At 46.0% G+C, this 26,748-nt stretch overlaps 2 protein-coding genes across 3 annotated transcripts in view; both read right to left on the bottom strand.

Moving 5' to 3' along the window:
* LOC120928403 (zinc finger protein 300-like) overlaps nucleotides 1-26,748 on the bottom strand; it is a 1,021,177-nt gene that overhangs the window by 55,749 nt on the left and 938,680 nt on the right. The gene's annotated exons all lie outside the window — the stretch shown is intronic.
* On the bottom strand, nucleotides 15,644-24,882 carry LOC120928414 (zinc finger protein 300-like). Its single transcript, XM_040339515.1, is given in 2 exon segments — nucleotides 15,644-16,909; nucleotides 24,638-24,882. A coding segment is annotated over 1 exon segment (729 nt). The 5' UTR covers nucleotides 16,581-16,909; nucleotides 24,638-24,882; the 3' UTR covers nucleotides 15,644-15,851.

Here is a 26,748-nt window from a genome sequence, read left to right as displayed (position 1 = left end):
CTGATATTTGGAACTCTGAGGTCGCAAGAAGTAATTCCTCTTTAAGAGTATCCATCCGGCAGCCATCTTAAAAATTCTGGTAACCAGCAATCCAAACCAAGAGCTATTTTGGAATGGATAATTATGTCATGTTGATTTTATCTTGAATTCATTTGCGTTCTCTAAAATATTGAATTATTGAACGTTATACAATTTATAATTATTCTCCCGAATCAATAACCACCTTGTAGATTTTTCTGTAAAGATTCAATTTTTTATTATATTTTTATTTTCGCATAATTCCCATTGTTATTGACAAAACAAACGTCTAATTTATTTTACATTGTTAACCATTTACTTACCTGCAGTATAGTAACGGTTGGACGTGTGAAATACAGACGGTTCTGTTTAAAGTGGAGTTCCACCCATAAATATAACATTACATCAGTAGTTTTAAAAAAATGTCATTAGTCCTTTACGAAAAAAGATTTTTTTTTTAGATGCCTTCAAAGTGTTGTTGCTAGGCAGAATAGTTAATCTTCCCACTTCCTGCACCTAGGTGCTTAATGCTTCCTAACCTACACCGCACAGACTCCTGGGAATGTAGTGGGTGTAACTTTCCAGGAGTCTGTGCACTCCCCAGTCTCAAAGAATCATGTGACTTGGACAGCACAGGTGCTGAAACCTGATCTGACACTGCTTGTGCAGCACTGAGCATGTGCGAGATTTGCAAGGCTGAAATCCAGGAAGTCATACAGTCTGGCTTCATGATGCCCACACTTAAGATGGCCCCAGTCAATTTCTATTTTATAAAGTGTCTAAATGCTGTAACAACCTAACAAAACGGACCTTAGTTTACAGACTAACTTTACTAGAATACATTAAGCTTGTGTATTACAGGGGTATTTATATTTAAAAAGTGAAATTGTGGCCGGAACTCCGCTTTAAATTGTTATTTTCACAAGGTTATTGATTCTACCGAGAAGTTATCATGGTGGCATTACGCCAAAGGTACTACACTCCCATTTTGCGGGTGTGTCTACTGATATTCAAGATTTTTATGTAACGCAATCGCTATTTTAATTTCATGTAAACATTTGTTTTTGTCAACCAATAGGTCTCGTACACACGTCCGAGAATCTCCTCAGGAAAAACCCATTGTTTTCCCTGACGAGATTCTTGGCAAGAAACTCTTGCCGCCGGCGTGCACTGACTTTCTTTTCAAAAGAACCGCGATTCTCTTGAAAGGAAATAACGCGGTGATGCCATCGCGTATGACAAGCATGCGCTCGTCATATTTGATGCTGTCGCCGCCATCTTGCTTCACCCTACCTATGCCGTAGAAGCTACAGTGCATGCGTTGAAGTCATTTTGAGCATGAGCGGGTTTCCACGGCGACAGGCAAGTATAAACACTCTCGGGTTTCTCATCAGGAAACAGGCCGACAAGAATCTCGAAGAAAAAAAAGAGAGCAGGTTTTTCTCGTTGAGATTCTGGCCAGATTTCCAGATGAGAAACCTGAATGCCTCGTACACACGAACGGGAATCTCGGCAAGAAGCAGTTTTCTTGCTGGTTTTGCCGAGAAACCTGGGCGTGTGTACGAGGCCTTAGATGTAACTATTGCTTGACTGGTTGTGTATCTTAAAAATATCCTCGTGAAAAATTACTTATAATGAATACTGTGCGGGAAAACTGTCCTTAAAAAGCACAACAAATGTAATTATTGATCTGCCCATAGTTACACTTTTTTTTCCAATCAAATACTATTTATTTTATTTTCCAATTTACAACAAAAGAAGAACTCAAAACACACAAAACATTCCCACAAAACAAAAATAAAATAGTTAAACTTTAGTGCCGACATCATAACATTTCCAGGGATAAGAAGTGTTCTTTGAAAACTTTACACCACAAAGAGATCTGTCCAATCAGAGTCATGAACCATTTCACTGCCAGCTCCGTACATCGTAGTGAACTGTTTCTGCAGCCACTGGGATTGCGTGTGACACTGACGCCCGATTGGTCACACACATCCCCAGTACTGGCGCTTCCCCACCATATTTTCCTGGCCCCGCCTTCCCATCTGCAGACCCAGGACCGATGTTATTAGCTCTATCTGATTCCTCCAGCTCCAATTGCTGTATGGACTGTCTTTTTATTAACCTCCCTGGCGGGATGATTATTTCAGATTTTAGGTGCTGAAAGCGGTACAATTATTTTGCATGGAAATTTGGCGTTTTAGATTGTAGGCCTGCAATTCTTAGGAATAACTCACTTAAATCTGTCCAAACAAGAGTCTAGTAGACATCTCGGGTATGGTAAAGTTTGAAAAACAAAATCATAAATTAGAATATAATAAATAACTATAAATTATTATAACAAATAATAATGTAATTATAATAAAAAATATTCAAAAATGTAATCAAATTAAAAACACTGAAATTTGCTGAGTTGCAGAATTGTCGCTGTCATTACTTTTATTGTTTGATGACGAATTTCCCCACAAATCGCTATCGCTGCAAGTGATTCTAATTTATTATCGCTGTTTTCTAGCTGCTCTAAAAGCACTTTTGATGTAAAGGGACACTTGTTGGTTGCTATGGACAATCTCCAGTTTCCAGGCAGAAAGAACAGTTTTTATTATATAAAAGTGCATGTAGGACACTGGACAGACCACTAGGGACAAAGGGGGTGTGTAAGATTACAGTATACTGTATTTACTTTTTTTAATTTGGCACCGATCTCCTCCCCCGTGCGTCGTAACGTCGCAGGGAACGGAGCTCGGCGGCACACAGGCACTGTGAGAATCAAGCAAGGACACGGCTCAATCACACAACGGGGAGGCATCGCAGGATCCAGGGACAAGGTAAGTAACTCCCTGCCTGTGGACACTGCGAGGCGATCCCGAATCTGGTTCGGGGTTACCGCTTTTGGTTCTGAAATTCCACCCCGAGCCAGACTCGGGAATGTCACCAGGGGGGTTAATAAATATCCCCCAAATAGGATCAATTCCCAATAAATCCAACACAGATGGCTCCTCAGTGAAAAAAAACTGTTCCAATCATTCAATCTGGAAAAGATTCAAAACGGCTCCACCGCAATGAGCCACATAAACGGGGAGAGTGTGATACCGTTTTTATATAAAAGCTTTGCAGGGTAAAAGAGTGCATACAGGCAAGTACACACACAGCTATGAATGGAGGCAGCGGCCGGGTTTATCACAGTGGGCAGTATACACCCCGGCATTCAATACACCCCGGCATGCAATATACACCCGGCATGCAATATACACCCCGGCATGCAATATACACCCCGGCATGCAATATACACCCCGGCATACAATATACACCCTGGCATACAATATACACCCCGGCATACAATATACACCCCGGCATACAATATACACCCTGGCATACAATATACACCCCGGCATACAATATACACCCCGGCATGCAATATACACCCCGGCATGCAATATACACCCCGGGATGCAATATAAACCCTGGCATGCAATATACACCCCGGCATGCAGTATACACCCCGGCATGCAATATACACCCCGGCATGCAATATACACCCCAGCATGCAATATACACCCCAGCATGCAATATAAACCCCGGCATGCAATATACACCCCGGCATGCAATATACACCCCAGCATGCAATATACACCCCGGCATGCAATATACACCCCGGCATGCAATATACACCCCGGCATGCAATATACACCCCGGGATGCAATATAAACCCTGGCATGCAATATACACCCCGGCATGCAGTATACACCCCAGCATGCAATATACACCCCAGCATGCAATATACACCCCGGCATGCAATATACACCCCGGCATGCAATATACACCCCGGCATGCAATATACACCCCGGCATGCAGTATACACCCCGGGATGCAATATAAACCCTGGCATGCAATATACACCCCGGCATGCAATATACACCCCGGCATGCAATATACACCCCGGCATGCAATGTACACCCTGGCATGCAATATACACCCCGGCATGCAATATACACCCCGGCATGCAATATAAACCCCGGCATGCAATATACACCCCGGCATGCAATATAAACCCCGGCATGCAATATAAACCCCGGCATGCAATATACACCCTGGCATGCAATATACACCCCGGCATGCAATATACACCCCGGCATGCAATATACACCCCGGCATGCAATATACCCCCCGGCATGCAATATACACCCCAGCATGCAATATACACCCCGGCATGCAATATACACACCGGCATGCAATATACCCCCTGGCATGCAATATACACCCCAGCATGCAATATACACCCCGGCATGCAATATACACACCGGCATGCAATATACACCCCGGCATGCAATATACACCCCGGCATGCAATATACACCCCGGCATGCAGTATACACCCAGGCATGCAATATACACCCCGGCATTTTTCCTGATTGAATTGAACACAATTTTTTCACTAAGAAGACATCTGTGTTGGATTTATTGGGAATTGATCCTATTTGGGAGAGATTGTGGGCCAGATTCAGAAAGATCAGCGGATCTTTCTGCTGGCGTAACGTATCTTATTTACGTTACGCCGCCGCAAGTTTTTCAGGCAAGTGCTTTATTCACAAAGCACTTGCCTGTAAAGTTGCGGCGGCGTAGCGTAAATCGCCCATTGGAATTCAAATTCGGCGGGTAGGGGGCGTGTATCTTTTAAATGATGCGCGTCCCCATGCCGAACGAACTGCGCATGCGCCGGCCGCGACTGAATCCCAGTGCACATGCTCCAAATGACGTTGGCAATTCATCATGCTTTCGACGTGTACGTAAATTACGTCCATCCGTATTCACGAACGACTTACGCAAACTACAAAAACAAACTCAAATTTTGTCGCGGGAACGACGGCCATACTTAACATTGGCTGCGCCTCATAGACCCAGGGGTAACTATACGCCGGAAAAAGCCGAACGCAAGCGACATAAAAAAAAGTGCCGGGCGGTCGTTCGTTTCTGAATCGGCGGAACTCCTCATTTGCATATTCCTTGCGTAATAATACGGAAGCTCCACCTAGCGGCCAGCCTGGAATTGCAGCCTAAGATCCGACGGTGTAAGTCACTTACACCTGTCGGATCTTAGGGAGATCTATGCGTAACCTGATTCTATGAATCAGGCGCATAGATACGACCGTCGGAACCCAGAGATACGACGGCGTATCAGGAGATACACCATCGTATCTCTTTCTGAATCCGGCCCTGTATTAAGAAGGATCCTGAGAGAATCTTTATATGCCTGAAGGTCAACTATGGCCGCTTAAATCTGGTGAGCGCATTTTGATTGTCACTTCGGGTGAAGCACTTTAATATGCACGTTGCACTTTCTGAGAGCGCGGTGGTTGGAGCTTAAATCTGGAACACAGCAATCTCGCTACCAGATCTACATTTGCAATTATTTATACTTTTTTTTTTGGATCTGCGTTTTTTTTTTATATATAATTTATTGGTGTTTATATGTACATTATTTACACTTGTTGCGCCCTTTTGTACCTTTCTTTCATAATTTACACAGTAATCAGTGTATTTTTATAGCACTGTTTGCTGTATAAAGGTCAATGGTCCCAAAATAGTGGCAAAAGTGTCCGATGTGTCCACGACAATATTGCAGTCACATTAAAAAAAATTAATCGCAGATCAATGCCATTACTAGTAAAATAATAATAATAATACTAATAATAATAATAATAAATTCCATAAATCTATCGGGTGCCAACAGTTGTAACCTCAAGTTTTTTTTAAATGAAATTTAATACGTTTTTTTTTGTTTTGAGAAATGTCATTTTTTCTGCATGTTCTATGCATGCTACAGATGCGCCACTTTACAGGCAGTCTGAGGGGACCCCCAGGCACTATGGGGGTAATAAACAAAAGGGATATGCCGGCGTATCTACTGATACGCCGTCGTATCTCTGTTTCTATCTATGGAACTGATCCACATTATCAGTTTACCATAGATAGACAGAAGATCCGACATGTGTAATTGAATTACACTGTCGGATCTTAAGGATGCAATTCTAGGCCGGCCGCTAGGTGGCGAGGCCATTGCGGCCGGCTTAGAATATGCAAATTAACACTTACGGCGATCCACGAACGTCGCGCTAAATCTACGTCGTTTACGTCGAGTTAAGCCGCGTAAAAATAGGGCTGAGTCCTATTTGACTAAGCCCTATTAAGTATGGCCGTCGTTCCCGCGTCAACATTTTCAACTCTACGTCGTTTGCGAAAGACGTTCGTGAATGGCGCTGGACGCCATTTACGTTAACGTCTAAGCAAATGGCGTCGGAGCGACGTCAGTTAGCGCAATGCGCGTCGAGTAAGTTACCCGACGGAGCATGCGCAGTACGTCCGGCCCAGGAGCGAGCCTAATTTAAATGGGAATCGCCCATTTGTATTAGGAACGCCTTGCGCCGGACGGATTTAAGTTACACCGCCGCAAATTTCCAGGAAAGTGCTTTGTGGATCGGCACCTAACTTGGGAGATTTGCGGAAGTGTAACTTAACTCTGAAAAGTTAAGTTGCGCTCGGCGGCTGTGGATCTGGCCCTATATTTAGCCACTTGCCAACCAGCCAAAGTATATATACTGCAGCAGGTCGGCTCTTTTGTGAGAGACGACATACCTGTATGTAATTTCGTGCAACAGATCCAGAGCGTGCCCCGGCGACAGTGCGGGAGCCGACATGAATACCCGGCAGCTGCGATGTCCCCCTGCCACCCATGGGGGCAGAATGTGCGATTTGCCTATGTAAATAAGGCATATCCCTGTTCTGACAGGAGAGTAGAGAGATATCTGTTGTTCCTAGTGATCAGGAACAACAATCTATCTTTACTCCCTGTTAGTCCATTCCCCTCATAGATAGAAAGCACCTCCCTAGGGAACACTTAACCCTTTGATCACCGCTAGTGTTAACCCTCCTGCCAGTGCCATTTATACAGTGATCCGTTTTTTAGCACTGATCACTGTATTGGTGTCTCTGGTCCCCAAAAAGTGTGACTTAAGCCCTGTACACATGATCGCTTTGTCCGAAGAAAACAGACCGATGGACAGCTTTCATCGGACAAACCGATCGTGTGTGGGCCCCATCGGTTTGTTTGTTTTCCATTGGTGAAAAAAATAGAACATGTTTTAAATTTTTCCTATGGATAAAAAAATGATTGAAAAAAAAACGATCGTCTGTGTGGAAGTCCATCGGTCAAAAATCCACGCATGCTCAGGATCAAGTCGACGCATGCTCGGAAGCATTGAACTTCATTTTTCTCAGCACGTCGTGGTGTTTTACGTCACTGCGTTTTGGTATGGTCAGATTTTTGACTGATGGTGTGTAGGCAAGACTAATGAAAGTCAGCTTCATCGGATATCCAACGAAAAAATCCATCGCATTAGATCGTGTGTACGAGGCTTTAGGGACAGATTTGTCCGCTGCAATGTGGCATTCCTGCTTAAAAAAATTAATAATTAATTACTGATCCCCATCATTACTAATAAAAACAAAAAAAATCCCTAAATCTTTCCCGTACGTTGTAGACGCTATAACTTTTGCGCAAACCAATCAATATACGCTTATTGGAAATGTTTTTACCAAAAATATGAAGAAGAATGCGTATTGTTTTTTACATTTTTTATTGGATTTATTATAGCAGAAAGTAAAGAAATATATTTGTATATAAAAAACACACTGTAAATAAAAGAAAAACACACAAAACAAATGTTAAAGCCCCCAGTTCCCACATACATGCACATCATGCAAATGGCAGCTTCAGGTGCGGTTATGTAGGAAAACACCAATCACACCACACATATCGCTGCACACACCAGAGGGAGAGGAATGACTCTAGGGACATCATTCATGGAGAACTTCTTATGCCGCGTACACACCAGAGAAAAATGCAATTTTTTTTTAATTGGTCATTAACCACTTAAGCCCCGGACCAATACGCTGTCTAAAGACCCAAGGTGTTTTTACAATTTGTCACTGCGCTGCTTTAACTGGTAATTGCGCGGTCATGCAATGTTGTACCGAAACGAAATTTGCGTCCTTTTCTTCCCACAAATAGAGCTTTCTTTTGATGGTATTTGATTGCCTATGCGATTTTTATTTTTTGCGATATAAACGGAAAAAGACCGAAAATTTTGAAAACAAAAGATTTTTCTTATAACAAAAAGTAAAAAATATCGAATAAACTCAATTTTAGTCAAACATTTAGGCCAAAATGTATTCAGCCACATGTCTTTTGTAAAAAAAAATGCAATAAGCGTATATTTATTGGTTTTCGCAAAAATTATAGCGTCTACAAACTAGGGTACATTTTCTGGAATTTACACAACTTTTATTTTATGACTGCCTATCTCATTTCTTGAGGTGCTAAAATGGCAAGGCAGTACAAAACCCCCCCAAATGACCCCATTTTGGAAAGTAGACACCCCAGGGAAACTGCTGAGAGGCATGTTGAGTCCATTGAATATTTTTTTTTTTTGTCCCAAGTGATTGAATAATGACAAAAAAATAAAAATAAAAAAAAAATTACAAAAAGTTGTCACTAAATGATATATTGCTCACACATGCCATGGTTATATGTGGAATTGCACCCCAAAATACATTCTGCTGCTTCTCCTGAGTACGGGGATACCACATGTGTGGGACTTTTCGGGAGCCTAGCCGCGTACGGGACCCCGAAAACCAAGCACCGCCTTCAGCATTTCTAAGGGCGCAAATTTTTGATTTCACTCCTCACTACCTATCACAGTTTCGAAGGCCATAAAATGCCAAAATAGCACAAAACCCCCCCCAAATGACCCCATTTTGGAAAGTAGACACCCCAAGCTATTTGCTGAGAGGCATGTCGAGTCCATGGAATATTTTATATTTTGACACAAGTTGCGGGAATATGACAAACTGATTTTTTTTTGCACAAAGTTGTCACTAAATGATATATTTCTCACACATGCCATGGTTATATGTGGAATTGCACCCCAAAATACATTCTGCTGCTTCTCCTGAGTACGGGGATACCACATGTGTGGGACTTTTTGGGAGCTTAGCCGCGTACGGGACCCCGAAAACCAATCACCACCTTCAAGATTTCTAAGGACATAAATTTTTGATTTCACTCCTCACTACCTATCATAGTTTTGAAGGCCATACAATGCCAAGATGGCACACAACCCCCCCAAATGACCCCATTTTGGAAAGAAGACACCCCAAGCTATTTGCTGAGAGGCATGTTGAGTCCATGGAATATTTAATTTTTTTTGCCCTAAGTGATTGAATATTGACCAAAAAAATAAATAAAAAATAAATTACAAAACGTTGTCACTAAATGATATATTTCTCACACATGCCATGGTTATATGTGGTATTGCACCCCAAAATACATTCTGCTGCTTCTCCTGAGTACGGGGATACCACATGTGTGGGACTTTTTGGGAGCTTAGCCGCGTACGGGACCCCGAAAACCAATCACCACCTATCACCAAACTGTGATAGGTAGTGAGGAGTGAAATCAAAAATTTACACCCTTAGAAAGCCTGAAGGCGGTGATTGTTTTTTGGGGTCCCGTACGCGGCTAGGCTCCCAAAAAGTCTCACACATGTGGTAGCCCCGTACTCAGGAGAAGCAGCAGAATGTATTTTGGGGTGTAATTCCACATATGGGGGGAGTATGTTTTGCGCGTGGGTGTAAGCGTTACTGGCACTAACTAGCTACCTAGCGGCACCAGCGACACTAATACAGCGATCAGAAAAATGATCGCTTAGTGATGCTGGCAATAGGGGGGTGACAGGGTTAACTCTAGGGGCAATCAGGGGTTAAAACCTTTATTAGAAAATGTATGGGGGTACCTAACGCTATAAAAACCTAGCGGGCGAACCTCAAAAAATAACTAGCTACCTAGCGGCACTAATACAGCGATCAGAAAAATGATTGCTTAGTGACGCTGGTAATAGGGGGTAAAAGGGTTAACTCTAGGGGCAATCAGGGGTTAAAACCTTTATTAGAAAATGTATGGGGGTACCTAACGCTATAAAAACCTGGCGGGCGAACCTCAAAAAATAACTAGCTACCTAGCGGCACCAGCGACACTAATACAGCGATCAGAAAAACGATCGCTTAGTGACGCTGGCAATAGGGGGTGAAAGGGTTAACTCTAGGGGCAATCAGGGGTTAAAACCTTTATTAGAAAATGTATGGGGGTACCTAACGCTATAAAAACCTGGCGGGCGAACCTCAAAAAATAACTAGCTACCTAGCGGCACCAGCGACACTAATACAGCGATCAGATAAATGATCGCTTAGTGACGCTGGCAATAGGGGGTGAAAGGGTTAACTCTAGGGGCAATCAGGGGTTAAAACCTTTATTAGAAAATGTATGGGGGTACCTAACGCTATAAAAACATGGCGGCGAACCTAAAAAAAAACTAGCTACCTAGTGGCACGAGCGACACTAGTACAGCGATCAGAAAAACGATCGCTTAGTGACGCTGGCAAAAGGGGGGGGAAAGGGTTAACTAGGGGGTGATCAAGGGGTTAAAAGTGTTAGGTCCAGTGTAGCCCCCTACCCCCCCCCCAATAAAGGTTTTAACCCCTTGATCACCCCCTAGTTAACCCTTTCACCCCCCTTTTGCCAGCGTCACTAAGCGATCGTTTTTCTGATCGCTGTATTAGTGTCGCTCGTGCCGCTAGGTAGCTAGTTTTTTTTGAGGTTCGCCGCCATGTTTTTATAGCGTTAGGTACCCCCATAAATTTTCTAACGCTATAAAAACATGGCGGCGAACCTAAAAAAAAAACTAGCTACCTAGTGGCACGAGCGACACTAATACAGCGATCAGAAAAACGATCGCTTAGTGACGCTGGAAAAAGGGGGGTGAAAGGGTTAACTAGGGGGTGATCAAGGGGTTAAAACCTTTATTGGGGGGGGGGCTATCCTGGACCTAACACTAACTGCCTGACACTAACTGCCTGTCACACTGAAACTAAATGCAGTGATCAGTAAATGATCACTGCAATTTAGTGACGGTGTGACAGGGGGGGGCTGGTGGGGGCGATCGGGGGGTGACCGGGGGGGGGATCGTAAGCCTATGTGTCTGTGTGTCAGTGTAGTGCTTGTGTACTCACTGTGTGATGTCTCCGCTCCTCCGCCGGACGAAAATACCGGCGGGAGGAGCGGTGACATCACTTCCTCCTCTGCCTGTGTTTACAATGCAGGCAGAGGAGGGCGGGGGAGGAAGCTGATTGGCTGGGGAGCGATCCGGAGGGGGCGGACAAAAACGAACTGCCGCCCCCGCATCCCGGATCGCTCCTGAAGATTACCGACCCGCGCCATGTACCGGGGGGGGTCCCGATCGGACCCCCGACCCCCGTCAAGCAAGGCACGTACAGGTACGTTGATGTGCCTGTCCGTGCCATTCTGCTGACGTATATGTACATGAGCGGGTCGGGAACTGGTTAAAAACGGTTGTGTGCAGGCTCCAGAGCATTTTTCTAGTCGAGAAAAATGGGCATTAAAAATTTAGAACATGCTCTATTTTTTCTCGTCGTGAAAAACAGTCGTGTGTACGATTTAACGACGGGGAATAAAACGCGCATGCTCAGAAGCAAGTTATGAGATGGGAAATTAGCATAATCAGCCCAAAGGGTGGCGCCATTCGAATGGAACTTCCCCTTTATAGTGCCGTCATCCGTGTTGTACGTCACCGCGCGATGCTCGAGCATTTTTTTTCACAATCGTGTGTATGCAAGGCAGGCTTGAGAGGAATCACGTCGAGAAAAACTTTGTTTTTTTGTTTCCATGACATGAAAAACGGTCGTGTGTACGCGGCATTAAACTGATGATCTGGAAAGACTTTTAAAAGCGTCACCTATGGGCAATTTTTGGTACTGAAGTTTGTCACCATTTCACAAGCACATGCGACTTTTAAACCTTGACATGTTTGGTATCTAGATTCAAGGCAGAAACATCAAATGTTATATCTGGCCAAGAAATTGGGTAATATATTGTTTTTGTGTGACCTAAAATTACCTTTAATGTATTTTTACAGAAAACATGCATTTGATAAACAGCTGCGCTAATATCCTGTGACATAAAAAAAAGCAAATACCACCATTGTATTCTCTAGGGTCTCTGTTTTCAGAAAATAAACAATGTTTGGGGGTTTTAAGTAATCATCTGGCCTAAAATGTGAATTTATCCATGTGCATAAAAAGACAAAAACAACTCTGACAGTGAAAGAAACAACATCAGCAATGTATAAAATTATTATGAAAACTATAGTAACAACTAATGGCTTAAAGCGGGGGTTCACCCTATCGACAGGAAAAAAAAAAAAAAATTTTCTTTTACCTTTAAATCAGGCACTGTAGCGCGAGCTACAGTATGCCTGTCCCGAATTTTTTTCCCCCATACTCACCTTGTAGTCGTCCATCGAAGATACCGGGGAATGGGCGTGCCTCTGGAGACGGATAATGATTGACGGCCGGCTCTGGCGCGTCACGCTTCTCCGGAAATAGCCGAAATAGGCTTGGTCTTCACGACGCGTGCGCATAGCCTGTGCGCACGCGCCGTGAAGAGCCGAGACCTACTCCGGCTGTCTTCGGGGAGAGTGACGTGCCAGAGCCGGCCGTCAATCATCCTCCCTCTCCATAGGCACGCCCATTCCCCGCGGGAGCCGAAATCTACGATGGACGACTACGAGGTGAGTACGGGGTTAAAAAAATCGGGACAGGCATACTGTAGCTCGCGCTACAATGCCTGTCTCGATGGTAACATCATGTGGGTCAGGGTGAACTACCGCTTTAAGAAGAAAACCCACCATATTACTCAACCGAGTTCCAACTCAACCCCTCCAAGAAAATGGACCCCACTTCCTCCCACCCAGGTGCCGGTTGGATCTCCTTTACCTTGTGTAGATATCTCCTTCTGAGATCCTCATGATATAAAACAAATGTACAACACTCTCTATGTGACACCGGTGCCACATAGAATGTCAGGGACCACCATGTCAGGGACCACCATGTCAGGGACCACCATGTCAGGGACCACCATGTCAGGGACCACCAGTGCAGAGCGGGATTATTATCAGTTATTACTTGTATATACACAGCAGGGATCTCCCGCGGTGTCCGATATTGTTATATGAGAACACTGACCAATGATGCCCCACCCCCACCATTATGATTGACAGCGCACTGTTCTTATAACTTCGGGGGTGGGACATCAGCATTGGTGTTCTTGTATACTATACCTGACACAGTGTGACATCCCTGCTGTGTCATACAATTACTGATGATAATCCCGCTCTGCACAGAGATAGCAGGCAGGGGCGGGGGTGGTGCAGAGGGGGCAGGAATAGAGTGAAGGGGAATGGATTGGAGGTGAAGTGGAGGGGCGGTGACTGGCAGGAGCAGAGGAGGAGGAGGGAGGATAGAGGAGAAGGAGGACACCTCCTCCATGAGCGGCACAGACCGGGGGCTGTGAGAGCCCCTCCGCCCACAACATGTCTGCTTCCTTCTGCTCGGCTTTCAGAGGACTACAAGGGGGCGTGTCAGACCGCTGGCTGAGCTCAGGGGAGGGAAAGCAGCCAGCAGTCATACAAACAGGAAGTCAGCAGGCAATAAAGTTTTTTCAGCAAGTTCAGCAGCCTATTACAGGGGAACTACAGAGCTCAGAAGAACATGGATGGCAACGTGGGTGAATGTAGGAGATCAGAAACAAGGACATGGAAACAAAATTTGTCCGGAGTTCTGCTTTAAGGTTTAAACCACCATATGAATGAAAACTGACCGTTGTAAGAACCCCCGGCAGTGTTATATGGTGTTTCCCATCCCCCTCCAAATAGCTTGGCCTTCTAAAGGAAGTATAATAAAACAGATCTACTGGGAGGGTCAACAGGTAATAAAGGGGAAACTTGGGAAAAACAAAAACATGAATAACAGATTGCACCATTTATGGAATTAGTTACACTTTAGTGCCTACATCATAACATTTCCAGGGATAAGAAGTGTTCTTTACAAACTTTACCCCAAAAAGAGATCTGTCCAATCAGAGTCATTAAAGTGAACCCCATTCAGAGGAATTTCAGCCTCCTAGTGAAAGTATGAGTACTGTTGAATGAATCCCATAAACAGCAGCAACTCAGTGTTGTAAGTCCTACACCAGCTTGGGAAGTTGCTTTCTCACTGAACAGAGACTTCTCCCTGGCTGGTGTCCCAACTACAGACCTGCCTGTAAAGCTGTCATCTATGAGAGGAGATGAAACATGGAAAGGAAGCATTGATGGTGAAGAGGGAGGTGGGATATGTAATGGGAGGTGTGGACAAGGTGGGCTTAGCTGGGGCCTCAAGCCTGGCTGATGAAGTATCAACAGTCAGAAGAATTTGGAATGAGCTTTCATAATTTGGAAGGTTCGGCAAGATGCCACTTGACCACTAGTCTTTGTACGGCGGCAGTGTTGGTCATGTATTAGCTCAGGATCTGTCAATGAAGAAAACATTTGGGATCACAGCTCAGTTAGTGAATGATGAAATACATTACATGTTCAGACAAAGCTCCATGAAAAAAAGGTAAACAGGGAGCTGCGGTGGCTCAACGCGATTGGCACTGCGCTGACAAGCCATTCACCTCTGCAGCTAGAGGTTCGGATCCCGGTCTCAGCTACATGTGAATTGAGTTTGGTGGTCTCAGCCTGGCTCCCAGTGGGTGTGCTATGCAAGGTAAGCCTGCGCTTAGTACGCCCACCCCCCTCCCACAAAAAAAACACCACACTTACACACACTCGAAATTGGGGTAACATGCACGCACTTTGACCACGCGGTCTCTAAAAAGAGAGGCGAAGGACTAACGGGGCTGGTTGAGCGGGCTAGATCCTCTCGATCCCTTATAGGGAGTCCCTCTGCCCCGTTGGGCTTCAAAGCGGAGCAGGTAGGGCGGGCTGTGTGGGAGGACCCCCTCACACACCCATCATTGCCACCCGGGGCTTGAAGAACGGTGGCAGATTGCCTCTGGGGGAGGCCTGCCTACTCCCAACTCCTGCGGTCCGGCTCCTCTCTCAAGTACACGCACAAAACAAAAAAAGGTAAAAACATTTAAGTCATGGGTGCTTATCTAAAAAAAATATCAAAAGGTAAAATATTTGCAGGCCATCAGACACACACTGTGTCTGATGGAGATAAGAACGAAACTCAAAGGCCCAGATTCTTAAAGGACTTACGACAGCGCAGCGCCATGTACGCCGTCGTATCTATGCGTCCGATTCTTAGAATCAGTTACGCCGTCGGATCTTAACTGCATATTTTTTTTTTAGACCGCTAGGTGGCGCTTCCGTCGAATTCCGCATTGAGTATGCAAATTAGCTAGATCCGCAAATTCCCGAACGTAAGCACAGCCGGCGCAGTAAAGTTACGATGTTTACGTTAGGCTTTTCCCGGTGTATAGTTGCCCCTGCTATATGAGGTGCAGCCAATGTTAAGTATGGCCGTAGTTCCCGCATCGAAATTTGAAAAAGTTACGTCGTTTGCGTAAGTCGTCTGTGAATGGGGCTGGACAACATTTACGTTCACGTCGAAACCAATGACGTCCTTGCGGCATACTTTGGAGCAATGCACACTGGGAAATTCCTCGGACGGCGCATGCGCCGTTACGCAAAAACTTCAATCACGTTGGGTCACAGTAGTTTAACATAAAGTATTGTGACTGTGTGGGGTAGGGGTTGGGTAATGTACGTTTAATCTGTTGTTATTAAGAATGGAATATTTGTATTGTATTAATAATGAAAATCAATAAAGACATTTTGGGAAAGAAAAAAAAAAAGCTTTGTCACATTCAGAGCATTAAAATGGCTTCTCTCTAGTGTGAATCCTCTGGTGTGTGATAAGATGTGATGTCTGTGTAAAAGCTCTGCCACATTCAGAACATTGATATGGTTTCTCTTCAGTGTGAATCCTCTGGTGTGTGATAAGGGTTGACTTACATGTAAAAGTTTTGCCACATTCAGAACACTGATATGGTTTCTCTCCAGTGTGAATCCTCTGGTGTGTCATAAGGGTTGACTTATGTGTAAAAGCTTTGCCACATTCAAAACACTGATATGGTTTCTCTTCAGTGTGAATCCTCTGGTGTGTGATAAGGGTTGACTTACATGTAAAAGTTTTGCCACATTCAGAACACTGATATGGTTTCTCTCCAGTGTGAATCCTCTGGTGTGTCATAAGGGTTGACTTCTGTGTAAAAACTTTGCCACATTCAGAACACTGATATGGTTTCTCTTCAGTGTGAACCCTCTGGTGTATGATAAGATGTGACTTTCATGTAAAAGCTTTGTCACATTCAGAACACTGATATGGCTTCTCTCCAGTGTGAACCCTCTGATGTATAATAAGATCACTATTGGTTGTAAAAGCTTTGTCACATTCAGAACATTGATATGGCTTCTCTCCAGTGTGAAACCTCTGGTGTATGATAAGATGAGACTGAAATGTAAAAACAGTGTCACATTCAGAACACTGATATGACTTCACTCCATTATAAACCTTCTGGTGTGTGATACGTTTTTCCTCCATTGTAAATCTTTATCACATTCCAACCAAGAAATATCTTCTGAAATGACTCCTCTTATGTATACATGGGTTGGACTTTACTGTAAAGCCATTGTCACTTCCAGAACACTGAAATTACTTCTCTCCTGTTGTCCTCTGAGGCGGGATCGATGTTGAAGAGGATTCAGAACAACATTTAGAACACGGATATGACTTGTGTCCTGTGTGAATCCTCCAGTGAATTGTGATAAAGACTTTCAGTCACTTCAGACACCCATATGGCTTCACTTCCCATGTGACTTTGTTGTATTGATGAAGTCCAACATGACAGAAAACTTGGTTCCTCAATCCACCTGTACAGAAAAAAAAGTCAGAATTCTATAAAAAGGGCTGAATAAAGTTGTTTTCTTTTTAACATTCATTATTACATGTATCTAATATATAGAAACAATATATACAATATTATTTTACAGAGGACAATATCTTATTCCCATTGGCTGATAAAATGTACATTTTATTACAATTTCCAGCGGGAGAATCTCATTCAGAGAAATGTGCTGCATAGTGACGGAGGAATGTTCTTGGGTTCAGATTTGTGGGGACTTTAGGCAAGCCGTCTAAAGATCCAAAACATTGCAGAAATTTATTGCAAACCTCATTGAAATCAATAGGAGGCGAATCTTGAAAATCAATTCTCTGCATTTTCAAAGCGATTAATTATTCCTAATGATCTTCCTCACCCTTCAGAGATGTGGTGAGATCTTCCTTCCCTTTGATCTCAGTAACCCTGGAAATCCACAGAGACATTTCAGTGGGATAGAAGATCTCACCACGTTTATAAGGTGAATGAGTAGTGATATTTTATATAAAGCTTTAGAAAGGAGGGTCATGTGTAGAGGAAAAGCTGAAGAGTCATCTCTCAGGTGTATTCTGGGTAGATGTTTGGTAAGTCTTTAAATTTCTCTCCACAAAGGGAACAGCAGATATTATATATATTTATATACACTCCACTCTAAAAAAGTTCTGGAGCTTGTTTGGGGTGATTGTTGCACATAGGGCAGCCCAGTCAAAATGAATGGTCTACCCTATGCGTTACGAGTGAGTGCGACACCCGAGTGACTCCATCCACTCCCTCCTATGTTCTTCTTTAAAGCTGGCCATAAACTATGTAATCTGTACAATGTCCTTTAGATGTCCCATCATCAGATTGTATAGTGTATGGTGATCATTACAGAACCCAGGACACACTTCTCCTGATTACAATATTACAGCTCTATCCACATTGGCTGTTATCTGATCGCTCACCTCCTGCACACTCTGTCAAATGAACGATCTATAGCTGTGTATTTAGTGAGAATGGTGATCACAAATTGCATAGGAAAAACATGCACCTGATGAGGTGGGTGGAAGGGGGGAGGGGAGATGGTGCAGGGTGTGTTCAGGAAGTAAAGGAGAAGTGATTATACAGCGAGCTGGACACTGAGGTAAGGGGGGTGTAAGATAAAGAGAAATACGTACATTAATGGTATATTGGTACATAGGGGGGGCTGGGATTTAGGGGGGGACTTATCCTTAAATAGCTTGATTCACGTAGGGCGGCGTATGTTTCAGCTGGCGTAGCGTATCGTATCGTATTTACGCTACGCCGCTGTAAGTCAGAGAGGCAAGTGCTGTATTCACAAAGTACTTGCCTCCTAAGTTACGGTGGCGTAGCGTAAATGGGCCGGCGTAAGCGCGCCTAATTCAAATTGTGAAGAGGTGGGCGTGTTTTATGTAAATAAACCATGACCCCACGTAAATGACGTTATGAACGAACGGCGCATGCGCTGTCCGTGGACGTATCCCAGTGTGCATGCTCCAAATTACGGCGCAAGGACTTATTGGTTTCGACGACTTACGCAAACGACGTAAAAATTTCTAAATTTGACGCGGGACCGACTGCCATACTTAACATTGGCTAGGCCAGCTTTTTGTTTGGCTAACTTTACGCCTGAAAACGCCTTACGTAAACGGCGTATCTTTACTGCGACGGGCAAATGTACGTTCGTGAATAGGCGTATCTCGCTGATTTACGCATTCTAGGCGTAAATCAGCGTTCACGCCCCTAGCGGCCGGCCTAAGTAGAAAGCTAAGATACGACGGCGCAGGCCGTTGTATCTTAGCTAGATTTAAGGCCTCGTACACATGACCGAACATGTCCGGTGAAACTGGTCCGCTGACCAGTTTCAGCGGACATGTTCGGTCATCTGTACGTCCGACCGGACAATTTTTCGGTGGATCGGACAGGTTTCCAGCAGACAAATGTTTCTTAGCATGCTAATAAACATGTCCGCTGGAAGCCTGTCCGTCGGACATGTTCGGTCGTCTGTACATACTCACCGTACATGTCCGCTTGGCCGAAAGCCCTCGCATGCGTCAAAGTGATTCGACGCATGCGTGGAAGCATTGAACTTCCAGGGCCGCGCACGTCGCCGCGTCATTGTCACGGTGACGGCGCGGCCACGTCACCACGTATCGTGTCCGCGCGAATTTCTGTTTGATGGTGTGTACAACCATCAGACAGAAATCTCCCGGCGGACCATTTTCAGCGGACAGTCCGTCCGTGTGTATGAGGCCTAAGTGTATCTCAATTTGAGAATACACTTAAAGATACAACGGCTTAGATTCAGAGTTACGACGGCATATCTACTGATTCGCCGGATTAACTCTTTCTGAATATGGCCCTAAGTCAGCAGTGTGAGGGGGTGCAGTGTTTGGGATGCACAGTGTTTATAGATTAGTGAGGGGGAGGGGTGAAAGGACGCAGTGAGGTGCTGGGACTATAAAGACCGCTCTTGGACAGATTGTCTGGTGAGGTCTAATGACCACAAAGCTACAATGTAAAATGTCCCAGAAGGGGGCGCTCTGTCGGGGGGGACAGAGAAGAGCGATCTGGAGATCTGACCTCGGAAGGAACAGTAATGGGAGGTGTACTGTAGATCTGCTTCATTGCCGGGTTCACCTCCATTACCACCAACAAGTGATCTTCCATATACCAGCAAAGACAAGTGTGACCCCAAATCTCATCCAGTCACCTTACATGAGAACATGTCCCCCCATCCCCCATCCTGTGTCAGGGTGCAGAAGGAGGATCTAGTCTGCCGGTCTGTAGTAAGTATGGTGGAGAGGAGGGGGAGGGGTATTAGGAAGGTCATGTATGTCAGCTGTGCTGGATCATTAGAGGCCCCAGACCTGCAATCCGGACAGTTCAGTGTACAGACAGAGGGGGGATTTACTAAATAGGATGTTCAAAGAAATTTCCCCCAGAGATCAGTGAATGTGGTGAAATGTCACTTTGTAATGAATATCCAATCACATGCAAAGAAATAAAACACATGGAGTTTTACTTACACGTGATTGGATGATGGAAGTCAGCAGAGCTCCGCCCCATTCACTGACCCCTTGTCTACCAATGTACATTCTTTATCCTTCTGGTATTCAAAAGGTTAATAGAGAAAAGAGCTTTGTATTATTCTCAGCCAGTGATTGGCCGTCATGTAGAAGTGATCGGGACAGCTGGAGAACCGGCCAATCACAATACAGACAATGTGTCACCCCTCCCCCCTGCTATTTCCTGCCGTGTTTCCTCTGGGAGGTCCAAGATGGTGATTGTCAGGTAGGAGGAGCTTGGTGAACATCCCATCCCCCGATATCCTCTGTCATGAATGACAAGAATTGTGTCACCTCCGGGGTCACCGCTGTCATTCCCGACTACTGTAGCTGGTCATGTACAACACAATATATAGAGTAGAGGGGTCAGCACTACTGTAATGTACAACACAATATATAGAGTAGAGGGGTCAGCACTATTGTAATGTACAACACAATATATAGAGTAGAGGGGTCAGCACTATTGTAATGTACAACACAATATATAGAGTAGAGGGGTCAGCACTACTGTAATGTACAACACAATATATAGAGTAGAGGGGTCAGCACTATTGTAATGTACAACACAATATATAGAGAAGAGAGGTCAGCACTATTGTAATGTACAACACAATATATAGAGTAGAGAGGTCAGCACTATTGTAATGTACAACACAATATATAGAGTAGAGAGGTCAGCACTATTGTAATGTACAACACAATATATAGAGTAGAGTGGTCAGCGCTATTGTAATGTACAACACAATATATAGAGTAGAGGGGTCAGCACTATTGTAATGTACAACACAATATATAGAGTAGAGGGGTCAGCACAATATTATAGTCATAGTGCCCCTTATACTGCTGGTCAGGGGGGACAAATGATTTGGGTCTGTGGTCAGCAGGATGAAAACAATGTTCAGCCATAGTGGTCAGTGGGAGGAGTCTGATGTTACAGACTATGGTATCGGGGTACAGGGATGTGGGGGGTCAGACAACACACGGGGTATCACCTTCTGTTGTATATCCACAGAAATCACCCAGCACGCTGGCAGATTGTCAGGAGGACCCCAAGTTCCCACCCCAGACAGGGGTAACAGCTGTATAACAGCACACACACTCTATTATCCCACCACTGCCACACACATGACAAGGAGGGAAGCCCCACGGGAACTAGAAAACCAGGAGAGGACCTTGTTTGGTGGAGGAGGGAAGGAGAGGGAGATTATTGGTGGCCAGTAATACCAGCTGTGATAGACTTGGTACAGCCTGCAATACCTCTGACCACCACTAGAGGGAGACTCCGCCCATATCTAGCTGGCTGACCACAAAGACTAGAGCAGTCTAGTAATCAGCAGACACTTCTTGGGTTCCTCAGGCTCCCCTACAATAGGGTGACCAGACGTCCCCGGTCTCCGGGGACAGTCCCCTGATAAAGTACACGGTCCCTGGACAAAATCTGCAACCGGATTCAGAGGCAGCGCCTATACCCATTGCTTACAACCTAGTTCTAGCAGGACATGCAGCAATGTGAATATCTATCCAGCATAGCAGGGATTGATGGACAAGCCGGGGGGGGGGGGCGTATATGGCCACAAGTGAGTGGAGCTGAAAAAGTTCTGATGACGGGGATGGGCGGGGCCGATATTCAGAGCCTCGCCCCCTTTGTCAAACAACCTGTGCATAGACAAAAAGCTGGTGTTTATACATTGGTGGGCGGGGGGAAGGTGGCAGGGGGCGGGACCAATTGTAACTACTGTATGTGTACCAGCAGCGGTGTATGATTCAGGTTTATTATACACCGCTGTGGGTGCGTATACTGTAGTTACAATTGGCCCCGCCCCCTTCCTCCTCGCCCACCAATGTATAAACACTGTTTGTCAATGCAGGGTTGTCTGACAAAGGGGGCGGAGCTCTGCATATGATCCCCGCCCATCCAACATCAGAGGTTGGACTTGACAGCTCCACTCACTGTCACTGCTCAGGTCACTGCCATAGGGTGCAGATCGAGGGGGCAGTACAATGGGAAACCCTGGGGGGTGTTTGGACATCCGTATTGGAGATCAGCATCTCCGTCCAGCATCCTTCCCTGGGGAGCTACTGACCCCCCCTACAGAGCAATCACTGTGCCCGCCAATCACTGTGCCCGCCAATCACTGCGCCCGCCAATCACTGCGCCCGCCAATCACTGCGCCCGCCAATCACTGCGCCCGCCAATCACTGCGCCCGCCAATCACTGCGCCCGCCAATCACTGCGCCCGCCAATCACTGCACCCACCAATCACTGCGCCCACCAATCACTGCGCCCGCCAATCACTGCGCCCGCCAATCACTGCGCCCGCCAATCACTGCGCCCGCCAATCACTGCGCCCGCCAATCACTGCGCCCGCCAATCACTGCCCCCACCAATCACTGCACCCGCCAATCACTGCACCCGCCAATCACTGAATCCACCAATCACTGCACCCACTCAGAAGGCGGATCCAGGATGGTGGAGCGGCACTGCCTCCAAGTCACCAAACAGACACAACATCTGAAGGGAGAAGGTTTACTCACTCTTCTATCAGAACTCCATCTCAACTGTCTGCTGCACCGACCTCTTCTCCCCTGCAGAGTCCTCACCATCTCCAGCCTCTTCTCCCCTGCAGAGTCCTCACCATCTCCAGCCTCTTCTCCCCTGCAGAGTCCTCACCATCTCCAGCCTCTTCTCCTCTGCAGAGTCCTCACCATCTCCAGCCTCTTCTCCTCTGCAGAGCCTCTGGCTCTAATTAAGTGCTTCAAAATACACCCCCCCTGCTTATCCCCGCCAGAGTAATTCATGTGTCTGGCGTCCTGAAAGGGGTCGCCACGGGCCGCCACTGGTGCAAGAATATTGTTTTTTGTGGAAAACACAAGCACAGCAGCCTATTCAAATGAAGGGGCCACAAGTGTGAACCAGAGCTAAAGGAGATGTATGGCCAAAGATTGTTTGTCTGTACTTCTCCTATGGATCACAGGGGTGCAGTTTGTTCGGCACTCTTGTGACCCGGATTCAGCCGACAACGGGCTGAAGTCTGCTGTTGGCTGATGTCACAGAGCTGGCTTGTGCTTGAAAAACCACTGCGCAAATACCACGTGACATAAAACAATTGCAATTTATTCTCTAGGGTCTCTGCTAAATATATATACAATGTTTGGGGGTTCATTTTCTAGCAAACAAAACTGATTGTTACTTGTAAACAACAAACGTCAGAAATAGGCTGAGACATGAAAGGGTTAATCATAATAAAATATTGACATGAATTGTACATTATATGATGATTATATATCGGGGGGTTTCACCATTTCACGGGACATACTGACCACCATTGTACACCATGAAGAAACCTCCACTCACTGACCACGCCCACTTGCTGGTCACACCCACAGGTAGCGCACCCCATCCCCCCTCCAAGTTTTTTCTCTATCTTATCTTCTTAACATTTGGTAGTCATATCCCAAACATTCTAATGCCGCGTACACACCATCACTTTTTGTGATGAAAAAAAACAACATTTTTAAAAACGTAATTTTAAATGACCGTGTGTGGGGGAAAACGTTGTTTTATGTCTTCTGAAAAACGACAAAAAACAAAATTCAATTGTTTGTGTCGTTTTTCAAAACGTCGTTTTTTGTGTCACAAAAAATCACCGCGTGTAGCTAAAACAATGTTTAAACTGAAGTTTTTAAACCCGCGCATGCTCAGAAGCAAGTTATGAAGCGAGCTTCAATGGAAAAGAGTGCTGAACGTAACCGCGCTTTGCTAGAGCATTGTGAAAAAACGATGGTGTGTAGGCAACTTCGTTTTTGAAAATGAAGTTTCAAAAACGTTGTTTTACTTCACAAAAAATGTTTCAAAAACGACCGTCTGTACGCGGCATTAGAAGTATCTTCTTAGAATCTTTGAGGAAAAAATGCCGATGTCCGCGGTCATTGTGCTCAGTAAAGAAACAGGCGGTATTGGACTGGTGCTCAGTGGTGGGATGGGGGGCTCTGATGGTACAGTAGGGTGGACAGGGGGGAAGTGGGGGGACAGAGAGGGGACAGGGGGCAGTAGGGGAACACATGGGAGGATGGGACAGTAGGGGAACACATGATAGGACAGTGGACAGTAGGGGGACTCATGTACCCCTACTGCCCCCTGTCCTCCCATGAGTCCCCCTACTGTCCCCTGTCCTATCATATGTACCCCTACTGCCCCCTGTCCTCCCATATGAGGGGGCAGTAGGGGGACTCATGGGGGGACAGTAGGGGGACTCATGGGAGGACAGGGGGCAGTAGGGGGGCACATGGGAGGACAGGGGGCAGTAGGGGGACACATGGGAGGACAGGGGGCAGTAGGGGGACACATGGGAGGACAGGGGGTAGTAGGGGGACACATGGGAGGACAGGGGGCAGTAGGGGGACACATGGGAGGACAGGGGGCAGTAGGGGGGCACATGGGAGGACAGGGGGCAGTAGGGGGACACATGGGAGGACAGGGGGCAGTAGGGGGACACATGGGAGGACAGGGGGCAGTAGGGGGACTCATGGGGGGACAGTAGGGGGACTCATGGGAGGACAGGGGGCAGTAGGGGGACTCATGGGAGGACAGGGGGCAGTAGGGGGACAGAGGTGTGGATGGGTTGTAGTGGGGTGAATTAGGAGATGAATACCTGGCGGATGGTCCCTCTTGGCTCCTCTGTTGAGTCTTCTATGATCGGGTGACTTCTGACTCTTCCCAGCACGGTCTCCACAATCAGGGGAAAGTTCTCCTCCGTGTCCCCGATGGAAGATGGAGGCTTCTTGTCCTGGCTGAGAGGTGTGAGGGACGTTCTGTGTCTGCACTACGGATCTGGGAAGACTCCAATCACATTGTGAGCCAGCTTCCTCACAGGGGGCCCCTCCCCCACAGACGACTCAGGGCCATGCTGACTACAAACACAGGACAGGGAGGGGATCACAAAGAGGACCCCTCCCCCATTCTCTGGGATGACACAATAGAATCTCATTCCAGGTTGGTCATGTGAAGAAGGTTTGTTGGACGTTCTTCTGGTTAGTGGAGGGAAATGAACGTTGATTATTGAGCGCAGTGAGGGGAAGATTGGGAGGAGCAGGATGGGGAATGTTTCTCTCTCATATTGCACCCCCCGGGGGATCACCTCATACACTTCATCTTCTACATGTGCTGGACGCCATGACACTCATTTCTTGGGGGAAACTTTCTCCCGGAGATCTTGGAGGAGATGAAAGGAATGTTGTACGAGGCATGTGTGAGACGAGGCACATGACATCACACGCCCCGCCTTCTGCATGCGCGGTGTAACATACATTTTCATACTGGCGGTGTGGGGGAGGGGAGGTACAATAAGGGCTTCAGCAGGGATTGGATGGAATTGGATCCATGTATTGGCTTGCTGGTTGTACACGGGTCAGTCTATTGATCGATTTGTGTACAACCAGTCTGTCAGGTTTTTCCTGAATCATCAATACTACCGGCTATAGGCGGCAACACCGATCATTGTATTCTGATGGTGGGGGAGGGTCTCCTCTGTCAGAGCATAATAGCACAGCGGGAGGGATTCTCAGCAACATGTAAAAACACAAAGGCCCAGATTCTCAAAGGGCTTACGACGGTGCAGCGCCATGTACGCTGTCGTAAGTCCTAATCTGGCCCGTCGTATCTATGCGCCTCTTAGAATCAGTTACGCATAGATATCCGTGAGATCCGACAGGCGTAAGTCTCTTACGCCGTCGGATCTTAAATGCAATTTTTTTTTGCCCGCTAGGTGGCGCTTCCGTCGATTTTCGCGTCAAGTATGCAAATTAGCTAGATACGCAAATTCCCGAATGTACACGCGGCCGACGCAGTAAAGTTACAATGTTTACGTTAAGTTGCCCCTGGGTCTATGAGGCGCAGCCAATGTTAAGTGTGGCCGTCGTTCCCGCGTCAAAATTTTAAAAAGTTACGTCGTTTGCGTAAGTCGTCCGTGAATGGGGCTGGACGTCATTTACGTTCACGTCGAAACCAATGACGTCCTTGCAACGTCAATTGGAGCAATGCACACTGGGATATTTTACGGACGGCGCATGCGCAGTTCGTTCGGCGCGGGGATGCGCTTCATTTAAATGATACACGCCCCCTACCCGCCAAATTTGAATTACGCCGCATGATTTACGCTACGCCGCCGCAACTTTACAGGCAAGTGATTTGTGAATAAAGCACTTGCCTGAAAAACTTGCGGCGGCGTAACGTAAATGAGATACGTTACGCCCGCACAATTTTGCGGCGATCTATGAGAATCTGGGCCAAAGTAGCCAAAACCCGGGACTACATAGAAACATCATCCACACTTCTATTAACCCCTCCCATACCGGACACCCCTCCCCCTTCCATACCGGACACCCCTCCCATACCGGACACTCCTCCCCCTCCCATACCGGACACCCCTCCCCCTCCCATACCGGACACCCCTCCCCCTCCCATACCGGACACCCCTCCCCCTTCCATACCGGACACCCCTCCCCCTTCCATACCGGACACCCCTCCCCCTTCCTACCCAGGAAATGTTTCAGATTTCAGCGCTCTCATGCCGCGTACACACAATCGTTTTTCGGCATGTAAAAAACAATGTTTTTCAGCCTCTAGAAAAAACAACGTTTTTTTTCCAACTTCATCATTAAAACGACCTTGCCTACACATGATCGTTAAAAAAAATGCGTTAAAAAAAATGCTCTAGCACAGCGGGGTGACGTACGACGCACTATAAAGGGGAAGTTCCATTCG

Source organism: Rana temporaria, chromosome 2 (genome assembly GCF_905171775.1).
Source record: "Rana temporaria chromosome 2, aRanTem1.1, whole genome shotgun sequence".
Classification (NCBI taxonomy): domain Eukaryota; kingdom Metazoa; phylum Chordata; class Amphibia; order Anura; family Ranidae; genus Rana; species Rana temporaria.
Note: the sequence above shows the minus strand (reverse complement) of the source record. Positions and strands in the feature narration are given on the sequence as shown.